This window comes from Xiphias gladius, chromosome 3, assembly GCF_016859285.1.
Source record: "Xiphias gladius isolate SHS-SW01 ecotype Sanya breed wild chromosome 3, ASM1685928v1, whole genome shotgun sequence".
Classification (NCBI taxonomy): Eukaryota; Metazoa; Chordata; class Actinopteri; order Istiophoriformes; family Xiphiidae; genus Xiphias; species Xiphias gladius.
Genome location: NC_053402.1, coordinates 24,566,825 through 24,578,299, shown reverse-complemented (window position 1 = coordinate 24,578,299; position 11,475 = coordinate 24,566,825). Strand labels below are relative to the sequence as shown.

The 11,475-nt window shown below is 46.6% G+C and overlaps 1 protein-coding gene across 2 annotated transcripts; it reads left to right on the top strand.

Annotated features, from left to right (window-relative positions):
* The first annotated feature begins 1,096 nt into the window (after positions 1-1,096).
* Positions 1,097-8,338, top strand: jmjd8 (jumonji domain containing 8). Of its 2 annotated transcripts, XM_040158457.1 has the most exons (9): positions 1,099-1,322; positions 2,320-2,415; positions 3,544-3,592; positions 4,354-4,450; positions 4,583-4,651; positions 4,870-4,989; positions 5,373-5,440; positions 6,811-6,945; positions 7,937-8,338. In XM_040158457.1, exons 1-9 carry the CDS (start codon positions 1,219-1,221, stop codon positions 8,015-8,017), a joined length of 819 nt encoding a protein of 272 aa, XP_040014391.1. In that variant the 5' UTR covers positions 1,099-1,218; the 3' UTR covers positions 8,018-8,338. The 2 variants fall into 2 exon arrangements, with proteins under 2 accessions (XP_040014399.1, XP_040014391.1); XM_040158465.1 differs by lacking the exon at positions 6,811-6,945 and having other exon boundaries at positions 1,097-1,322.
* The last annotated feature ends 3,137 nt before the right edge of the window (positions 8,339-11,475 follow it).

Here is an 11,475-nt window from a genome sequence, read left to right as displayed (position 1 = left end):
ATGTTGAATAAATGGGGTTTTTTCTCAGCATTTGCCGTTATGGTGCTACGATACGAATGCGCGACTCTGTCCTTCCTTCTCCTTGAAGGAAAGCGAGTGAGAGAAGGGAATAAACGATGGATGACTGAGAGTCAGAGGGCAGCAGTGGCAGAAAAGTCAGAAAGGTGATCGGTGCTACTGTCCTTTTAGGATACATATCAAGTGTAAATGAAACCTGCAGTTGACAAACGTTATTCAAAGCCCCGAGCAGCGTCCGCAGAGATTCCTGTCAGGCTGCGAACGGCCCCGACCACCCGGGGTAGAGGAGAACAGCGACAGCAGCACAAGAGAACGACCAAAGAGGAAGGAAACTGCCTACATTAATAAATACAACAAAGTAATAAACGAAGGGAATTACATTTAAAAGCTATACACGTTATATATCACATTACAGTACTTTGTGTCTTGTGCCAATACGAAGCTCTACAAACACACTGTATGTGCAGAAGTAACGAGTCCAGAGGTGAAACTCCCTGAATTAAGGTCAAATTGTGACTTGACAAGACAATTCAGTAGTTCTATAGGGATAATAATAAATCCAAAGTACATGAAATATATGTCAGAGTATGAAACGGAGACTATACACTACACACAAATATGTGTGTGTCTACACACACACACACACACACACACATATATATATATATATAATTTTTTTGCCCAAGCGACAGCAACATCAAGAAGAAACATGAGAAGATGGAAAAATACCGAGGGCTGAAACAGGAGCTAGAAAAGATGTGGGGAGTAAAGGCAACAGTGGTGCCAGTGGAGCACTGGGGGCTGAGACCCACAAACTGGGAGAAGGGCTCCAGCAGCTTCTGGGTACAACATCTGAGGTCTCGGTCCAGAAGAGCAGCTAAGACACTGCGCAGAGCCCTCAAACCCCCAGGCCTCTGGTGGGGGACCCGAGCTTGAGGAAGACACACCACCACCCCCCATGGGGGGTGTGTACACTGACACACGCACAGTTAGTTTGCCATGGTTCGGGTCTTCAGAGCTCCCATGTTCCCTGAACGCCGCACGCGCTGTGGTGTCTTCTGATTGGACCTCCTGCAGGAAGCGAGACGGCAGCTCGAGGCAGCTGGAGGCAGCTGGAGGCAGCTGTCGCCCTCCGGCCGCGCGAGACGCCCGCCTGACACGGACGGTGTTGAATTCAAGTTTTCCGCGCTTCGGCTGTGAATGGAGCTCAACAAGGCCGCGTTCCCCACATGCTCACGGCTTGTCCTGGCATGTCTCCTCATCGCGCCGAGGGCAGAGCAGCGGTCCGGCGACGGGGGAGGCTGGTGAGTTCACAGACCCGTTCCCGCCGTAGACCGCCTGACGCGTCTGTGGGGAAATTGACCGCATTCCCCGGCGACACCAGCGGTTCCAAACCCCGTTCAAAAATCTGCCGCTTTAGCGTCTGCGGTGGCAAGAGTTCGTTAAGAGGCGGACATGCGACGGACACGCACTGCGGGGCTAGCGGCGCCCTCTGACTCAGTTTCGGCCGGCGATGGCAGCAGGAGGGCGGCCAGCTCAGCTCCCCACCCTCCTGCTCGGCCGCCGGAGGTCGACTTAGGGACCATCAGTAAATTACTGCTTTATGACATAATACTGATGATGCTCAGTACCTTCGTGCTGACCGGCACGTCCTAGTGAACGGAGCTCACGTACTTTGATTTCTAATGTGTAATCCATTTATTTTACATAAATATTTTTAATTTTTCTCATTAGCTTCCATGTAATGTGACCCAGTGGCTCCAAATCCACACCAGAGTTATTACTGCACCGGCATGGATGGGATTATTGAACAGGTCTACCAGCCACGGGCCCATGGGCCCCCCACTCACCTGGGAATCACCTGGGAATCACCTGGGATTCACCTGGGAGTCACCTGCAAAATGTCACTGAAAACAACACAAACAAATGAACAGAACACAATATGACAGAAAACGGCTTCATGATGATGTGGTTCAGATTCCTTTTTTTTTTTTAGTTGACCAACAGTCACCCCCCCACCCCCCCCTAAATAAAAACCCCTGTCAGATTTGACAAAGAAAAGCATCAAATCTTCACGTTTGGAACAAACCTGTTGATTTTTTTTGGCCAACTGATCAATCGACGTTGCAGCTCCAGTTACCACATTTCCCATAATTCAAGTTTACGTGAGAGACAAGAGCAGGCGACTTTGCAGCAGAACTCAGATCCAGATTTGTTTCATATTGAGAACCTCAGAACATGGCAGATCGGCAGATGCGGGACTTGTCCGCTTCTAATCCTCGTGTCTGCCTCTGTGCTCAGGTCGCCGAGTTCAGATTCCACCCTGGAGGATGAAGGTCCCTGTAACATCGATGTGCTGGACAGGTCTTCGCTCTCACATCAACAGTTCATTGAAAGGTGCGTGGGATAAATGAGCTGAGGTTTTTTTTCTTTTGTCCATGAAACGTCAGTCATCATGACACGAGACGGTTTTTTCCTGATATCACGATGAAGGAGAAACTGGTGTTTTCAAGGTGCGAAGGGCTGCAGTCATCAGTTATCACTCCCACATCAGCCCCAGTGGAAACGCCGGCGTCGATTAGTCGATATTAATCATCAGCTGTTCTGGTAACCGACAAAGTCTCATGTGAAAACAAACTGAATATCTTTAGGGTTTCGAGTTTCAGGAAACTGCGAACGGAATTTTTCACGATTTTTTTTTTGGACATTTTAAGGAACAAACAATAAATAATTGGCAGATTAATCGATAATGAAAATAATAAGTCACCGCATCAGTAGCCCTGGTCCTTGCGAACAAAGCGAGCTCTCCCACCTGGTGGTAACACCTCGCTGCCTGTGGTCACAGGGATCCCAGCGGCACCTGAGCACCACCTTTGGCTGTGTCCCATTCCTCCTAATGGGAGATGAGTTCATTATTTACTGGTTCTGATGCTTTGATGAATTATTCGGCCTCGAGTAAAAGTTAAAAGTTACTCTGAGTAAATATAGTGTTGTTGCGCTTCATCGGGTTTCGGCCTGTGTTATTTACCGGTTGTCCAAACAGCTTTTTCTTGGTGAACTTAAATCTTACATTGATCATAAATCCCGTTATGAACCTTCACTGTTACTGGTCACGTCAAATAAATCCTCGTTTTCAAACAGTCCCGTTGCTCTGGGAAAGAAAAACGTCCTACGACTACGTCCTAAAACGAATTCAAGGAAAACAAAGAAAAGCGTAAATAAATGATCTGAATGAGTTGAACTGGGGAAAATATCCCTGTTAATGGAGCGTTTTGGACAAAGATGGGAGGAGAGAGCAGAAATAATTCATTTGGACAAACAGAGAATCTGTCTTATCAGTATACATGTATATTTGTACATATTCTGATTCGTGCAGATACAATGAGTGGGATTTCTTACCTTCCAGATTGTAAACAGGAACCTGCCTGGTGCGTCTTTACGCTAAAGCTACGTGTTTATTTGCTGACTCAACACTGCTGGTAAAATGTTTTTTTTTTTTTCTCCTGTCTCCCTCCGTTTCCCCAGATACGCATACAGCAGGCCAGTCATCCTGAGAGGTCTGACCGATAACACGGTACGTAGTTAATCATTCATTACGCACGGAGTGAAAAACCCACGCTCGCTACACTAAAGGCTGGGACTTGTCAGTTCTGGTGAACCCGCGCTGGATCCGACGAAACCACACCGAGGGTTTTAGAGCCCTGATCTAAACCAGTGATTCTCAGCCGACATCGACTTGAGTAGTGACTGCTGGACTTTCACTTGTAATGGAGTATTTTGACCTTGTTGAGTTGGTACTTTTACTCAAGTAAAGGATGTGAATGCAAAGCAAACCTGACCAACTGTAATGGGGGGGGGGGGCAAAAAAAACAAAAAACAATTCCAAGATCAGTTTGTCTCGTTTGAGAAAAATATGGTAAAAATTTTTACTTCGACATAACTGATAGGAAGCTGTTTAAAATCCATTTAAATGAACACACCAGGAGCATGACGGGTGGTGTCCTGACGGGTGGTGTGTGGTTGTGTGTGGGTGGGTGGGGGACCTCAGACTAAAGGAAAAAAAAAGAAAACCACGTCACAATGAGGGTGAAGGTGTTACAGGGTGGATTTTTCCTTGAATGCATTCCAGCCTCTTTTCGTCATTAAGACCATTTATTTGTCCATTTGTGACCACGTGCGTTTAAACATGGCCACCGCTCCTACACCGTTCACCCTCAGTCGAAACCTCACGGTCATCGTTTCGACACGACACCCACCGTCCTGACACATCCAGACTGCCCTGTACATCAAGTCCTGAGCTGGAGTTAAAACGACTGTACGTTGACTTTGTTTTAGAAATTCAGGTCGTTGTGCTCCAAGTCAAGCTTACTGCAAGAATATGGCGACCGGCGAGTGAGGCTCAGTACAGCTAACACCTACTCTTACAGGAAAGGTACGCACGTCTAACGTTCGCTAGGGCTGCGCCGCGATGACCTGGCAGAAACTAACGAACCCTGCTGGGATTTCTTTTTCTTTTTTTTTACCTTTACGCACTCACCGACTCACTGTGATGAATGTGTTCCAGTGGACGTCCGTTTCCAGGAGTACGTGGACGTTTTCCTGAGGCCTCAGTCCAATGACGCCCTGGGCAGCGGTGAGTGATCAGTGTGAAGGACGTGACAGGACGTCAGCCTCTACGGACGGCGTCCGAGAAGAAAACCGTTGCTCACAAAACTGCAGATTAAACTTTACCAAAGAACGTGAGAAGAAGCCTGATGAATGTTGGCTGCACATTGTTTGGTCAGATGAAACCAGTTTGGTATCTCTCAGGTTGACTCTTTGAAAACAAATCCTCGTTTCCCTCTTATACAGACACGCTGTATTTTTTCGGAGACAACAACTTCACCGAGTGGCAGGGTCTGTTCGAGCACTACGAGTCTCCGCCGTACGTCCTGCCTCACACCAGCGGAGCGTACAGCTTCGGGATCGCAGGTCAGTGTTGGTTCGGCAGACTGGAGCCCAGAGACGCTCCTGCACTGAAGATCGGTTTGTCAGTGTGATCCAGGTCTTTCTGTCATCGTTCAACAAGCAAAGCTTTTCCCTTTTTAATTTCCTCCAGCCGAACGCAAGAGCAAGTCGGCCAGACAAAGAGAAAGGCAGACGACATATCGAGTTTCTACAGTGCGGTGTTTTACTAAATGACCTGCTGCGCTGCTCAAAAATTAAATTCTCTTTTATGTAGAACAAAAACAGAGAAGGTTTTGTTTCCTTAGACCCAAACGCAATCATCAAATCTCATGTCAGATATCAAACTGGTGATTGGGAGAGAGGCAGAAACTGTGACTGTAACTCCAGATCTACTTCTTGGTCCTCAGGCCCTGGGACCGGAGTTCCCTTTCATTGGCACGGTCCCGGTTACTCTGAGGTCATCTACGGAAGAAAGGTAAAAAACAACAACAGGTAGCCTCCTCTTCCGTTTCCTGCCTGTCATGTTGATTTATTTAATCACAAACTGAGTGTCCTCGATCATTTGAACTCGGGTGTGGGGAAGGGTTTGCTGAATTGAGTCAGTGTTGAGTGCAGCTGTTTGATTTGTGGTCTGACTGATGAATGGGGGGTACGGTCGGTGAGCACTTTATTAGGAACACCACGCTAACACTGGGTGATACTGGATTCCACCAGAGTTTGGAAACTTTCCTCTGAGGTTCTGGTCCATGTTGACGTGACTGCATCACATCATTTCTGCTGATTTGTCCGCTGCACATTCAAGCTGCCAGTCTCCTGTTCTACCACATCCCAAAGGGGTCCTACTGGATCCAGATCTGATGACTGGGGAGGCCACTGAAGTCCACTGAACTCACGGTCATGTTCATGAAACCAGTTTGAGACGACTCCTGCTTTGTGACATGGAGCATTATTCTGCAGGAAGTAGCCGTTAGAAGATGGTGAACTGTGGCCATAAAGTGAAGCACATGGTCAGGGACAATACTCAGACCGGCCGTGGCATTAAAACCATGACTGACTGGTATTAAGGAGCCAAAGTGGGTCAAGAACACATTCCCCAAACCATCACACCACCTCTACCATCCTGGACTGTTGACACAAGGAAGGTTGGGTCCATGGATTCATGCTGTTGACGCCAAATTCTGACCCGACCATCTGCTGCCTCAGCAGGAATCCAGATTCATCAGACCAGGTCACATCTTTCCAGTCTTCACCCATCCAGTTCTGGGGAGCCTGTGCCCACGGCAGCCTCGGATTCCTGTTCCTGGCTGACAGGAACCAGACGTGGTCCTGTGCTGTTGTAGTCCATCCACCTCAAGGTTGGACGTGTGGCTCGTTCTGAGAAGCTTCTCTGCTCACCACAGTTGTAGAGAGTGGTTGTCTGAGTTACCGTGGCCTTTCTGTCAGCTCCAACCGGTCTGGACGTTCACCTCTGATCCCTGACCTCTCATCAACGAGGTGTTTCCGTCCACTGAACTGCTGCTCGCTGGATGTTTTCGGTTTTTGGCTCCATCGTGAGTAAAAGCTCCAGAGACTGTTGTGGTTGAAAACCCCAGGAGATCAGCAGTCTCAGAATATTCTCTCTCCTCATTCTGATGTTTGATGTGAACGTTAACTGAAGCTCCTGACCTGTAGCTGCAGGATGGTATGCATTGTGCTGAAGCCGCGTGATTGGCTGGTTGGATAATTGCACGAATAAGCAGGTGTACAGGTGTTTTCCTAATGAAGTGCTCAGCGAGTGTAAATATCAGATAAACTGAATAATTATCACTTTTGAATGAGGTGAACAATTAATTTTTCATCACACAGCGTTGGTTCCTCTACCCACCTGATAAGGAGCCTCATTTCCACCCGAACCACACCACCCTGTCCTGGGTGACAGAAACCTACCCCCACCTGCCCGAGGAGGAGGCTCCACTGGAGTGCACCATCAGACCCGGAGAGGTATCAGACTCTACTGAATCGGTAGATTTCACTCTTCCAACAGAAACACTGCGTCCCGTTTTCCAGACTATCCAGCCCCTCTTTACTTATGAGCCAGGAGCTTCCACCGACTCTTCGTGGCATTTTCAACGTTTTTTGACACATTTAACCTCGATGTCTAAAAAAAAAAAAGGGTCCATTCTGTCTCAGAAGTAAAACACTGATCCTCTTAGCTGCCGCTGACTTTGTTGAGAGAAACAGAGCCCTGATACGGAGATTGTTGTCCCGCATCGACGACGCGTGACGAACACAACTCCACAAAACCGTTAAACGGCCTGGCCCCGGAATATTTAACTGACCCACTCCGATCCTCTGCTACCGGCCTCCTTAAAGAACCCAGAATTTGGTTAAAATCCACTGAAGGGGCTTGTAGTTACTCTGTCCCCTTAGAGACTAGTTTGAGTCACTTCAAAGGTCAACTGGAACCTTTTTAGTTTCCCTTTTATTTTCTGGCTGAATTGTTGTTTCTTGGCTGCGCAAACATCACAGATGCTCTAACGTTTAACTGGCACTTTTGAGTTGGACGTTTCGTCTACAAAGTGCTATATAAATAAAGTTTCATGATGACCCCGTGACCCTGGAGCTTGGTCGCCGATCTGCTGCCTGCAGCGGTAGAATCTGAGGCGGCCACAGCCAGGACTACAGCTGCCGCTGTTCTGGAAATCTGGGGGCCTGAAGTGTAGTTGTTGTTGTTTTTGTTGTTGTTGTTTTTAAAGGCAGTTCCCAAATAATTTAGTGTTTTTTAGGAGAAAGAAAAAATTAGAAATATGTAGTGTTAGACCATCATGTAGGGAAACTCCTTAACTGTTTTTAAATGATTAAAAAAGGTTAAAATAAAATAGTTGGATGAATGAAACAATAACAATAGTTAAATAATCAGAGTAAAGAGAAGAATGACGAGAGATATCAACGGAGTATTTTTGTTGTTAACAGGGAAATGTTTTTCCATCAGGTGCTGTATTTCCCCGACCGCTGGTGGCACGCCACTCTCAACCTGGACACCAGCGTTTTCATCTCCACCTTCCTCGGCTGAGTGTCTCTTCAGCTCTCCGCCATTTTAAAAGAGAGAGAAAAAAAAAAAAAAAGGAATTCATCGCGTCTGTTTTATCACAGCTTGTTTTCCGGTGCAGGCCGACGGGCAGAGAAACGGACTCAAATGTGGATCCAACAACAAAAGACTGAATGCGACATTTCAGGGGATCCACTGAGGAACTGTAATTTTTGTGATAATATTGTGGTCTGGATGATGCAGACGTTTAATGTCAGGGACCAATGGGCACCACAGTAACATTCCAGGTGAATCTTATGAGGGCCAAGACTCACGTTTTCCTTTTAAAAAAAAAAAAAAAAAAAAGGGGATCCATGTTTTCTGATGACAATAATAAAAAGGATGTGTATGAAATGACCAAAGCAGCAGAGGCAGATTATGTGGCGCAGGCTTCAGACCCCAACGTGTTTAGAATCAGTTAAATCTGACCTACCAGTTTTTGTTTGATTTCTTTTTTACCATTTCAATTTACCCCAGACTTTTATTTTCAGTCATCTGACATTTTTACAGGTTGTTCTTTGGGGCATTTTTAGTCTTTATTATTAGAGACGATAGAGCTCGAAGGGAAACAGGAGGAGGAGGAGGAGGCATGTTTGTTGTGTGTTGTGTGCTTCAACCGCTCCAGGACCAACCACACACATTATGACCAAACCTGCAAAATCAGAGAATTAAAAACTGTATTTTTATTTGTTTTGCATTCAACAAAGCTGAACCTCGACTCAAGGGCACAACCAGCCAACAGAAAAACTTACAGCACTGATTTTCTGCTACTCGGCTGCAGGTGGAAACACAGGTGAGACATCAAAACGCCATTTTTAATCTGCCGGCTGAACTCAAAGCCTTTGGTCCAGTCGCTGTCGTTTCAGCAGCAGGGGTGTCGGACATTAAAACGCCTCCGGGTAACATAAAATATGTGGATGGTGGGACAGATCTCACCGCTGCGACGTGATAATGTGACCAGTTTCAGTGATTAATGATTAAAACAGAGACTAGTCAGCAAACACGACACTGCAGCCTCCGGAGGAGACGAGCACAGAGAACCAGAGCTCCCAGGTAGAAGACGTGGGACATTGACTTTGTCGGAACATTTCAAACATCAGCAGGTTGATGATTCAGAGATTTCAAACTGTCTGACTGCGGCGGAACTTGTGATTAAGCGGCGACATTATCAGGTGGCGGTGTGATGTCGGATTCCAGTAAGTGACAGCAGCTATTTCCTGACACTGATATAAGTTGACTGATAAACAGTACATGCGCCACGGGGAGTTAACACACAGCTAGAGGAAGTCTGGAAAACCCGCAATTAAAACGAAACAAGATCTGAAGCTCAACAAGCAAACCAAGTTTAAAAAAAACAAAAAAATGACAATCACAAGTTTAGTTTCTGCACAAAGCTTCATCAGAGTCATTAAAAAGGACGTAACATCTACATTTACTGATCAGTGGGGAAAACAAAATCCGCTCTGTCCCCTACTGACTTTGATCCAGCAACAGGTTTCTCAAGGAGAACACACACACACACACACACACACTCTCCCAGACACGACGTTACCGTCTCCTCTCTCTCGGTTTGCCAGCAAACACAACATGAATCCTCACCAGTCGGTAATCTATAATCAATACCGGGTTATTTTTGACCGACGGGGATCAGGAATAGCAGCCGATCGAATTGAATTTCAGACGCTGCAGCGGGAAAAGGCGGGAAAAGTGAAGAGATTTCACGCGCTAAAATACGAGCGGACACACAAGCAGTCGATGGCGGGAACAAAAGGTGCCGTCACGTCACGTGTCCAGCCCGCCAACGCCGGCTCTGTCGCCCATTCGCTTCCACCGAGGAAAGGGACGACAAACTGCTCACACTCCGTCACCCCTCCGATCAGTGGTCGACGCGTCAGACGTGGTATGTGGGATGTGACTGCACCGCCGCGGCACGTGTCGAGCTTTGGCGCTTTTCTTCAGGCGACGTCTCTAGAAAGCGCTTTCCGATTTATCTCGAGCTGCGCCGGCTGTGGTTTCTCTCTAGCTCTAGAAGCGGACTTTCCTCAGCTCCCCGGAATGAACCTCTCGATGCTGCCGGAGTGAGAAAACTGCATCTGCTGATCCGAGCCGTTCTCCTCGTGCGTCTGTTCGTGAACTTTCTGCATCAAATGAACGAAATCTTCCCACTTTTCTTTTTTGTGTCTTATTGCTGCTGCTTCAGTCACATTAAATCCTCACTGTCAGAACCGTCCTCAGACAATCTGGTTTGATTAAAAGACGCTGGTGCGCAGACACACACACACACACACACACACACACACACAGAAACACGCACGTTTGTGGTGCTGAGCTCTAAATGGTCCCAGTAAAAAGGAAAAAAAAAAGGAACAAACGCACCAAAAACCAGACAGAGCTAAATGAGGCAGCATGTGACCAGCTTGGCTGAGTTTTCAGTTCTTATTTTCCTTGTTTCTTATCCGGTTAATGTTTTAGGTTCTGAAGTATCTAAGATTCAAGCCAGTTTGTCAGGAAGATGTGAGGACTGGAAATTCGAAAGGGCCTCCACAGATCGAGCTGAATTTCCTGTCGTCCGTCAGAAAAACAAAACCGAAAACTGGTTTCAACTTTTCCAGTTCAAGCTTCAGTTTCACTGTTTCACTGAATAAAGAACAGACATTGCTGACATTCATTTTCTTCTTCCTCTGACTTGCGATTGCTGTATTTTTCTGGATTATCCACAGCACTTTAAAACAAATCACTATATAAACGACACTGAAAACTTCAAGCGCCGCCTCGTCACAATCTACTTTCACTACCAGCAACAATTGTTTACTTCACATAAAACTGCAGTGGGACTTGGTCTTAGAGCATAAGTCTGGTGTTATTCTTTATTGTTCCCCTTGTCATCAAATCCCAGGTACAGGTCCAAACCAGCACCAAATGTCTTCTGACAGGAAGCGTGTGTGTATCGAAACCTGATGCGTCTGGTCCCTCAGAGCCGCGGAGCTCCAATGTTTGCAGGACCGATTAAAAACACATCAGTGAGTCACACGGTTGCCCTGGGAGACGTGTTCCTTCATCACCACCAACACACACACACACACACACACCGTCCTGATGCCACAAACACTCCCTACAGCACCAGACGCGGATTAGTCCGCCGCTGAAAACAGTCCCCGACAAACGCTCTAAATACTTCCTCCTGTCTAAAGTCAGCAGCTGTTTAAAACATGAAACTAAATCTCTGAGAGGAGTTTTTAAAGATCCACGTCCACATCCCGTCTGTGGAACACACACACCGCTGGTTTGAGTCTAAACATGGGATTTAACGACAGTAAGGCAAATACAGATTAATGCCAGAATTCTGCTTTCAGACAGAAATAACCTGGATGCAACAATTCTGACTTTTTAGTCGATTAAGGTTTGGGTGACGTGTTTGATTAAAGGAAGAAAAAAAACAAAAC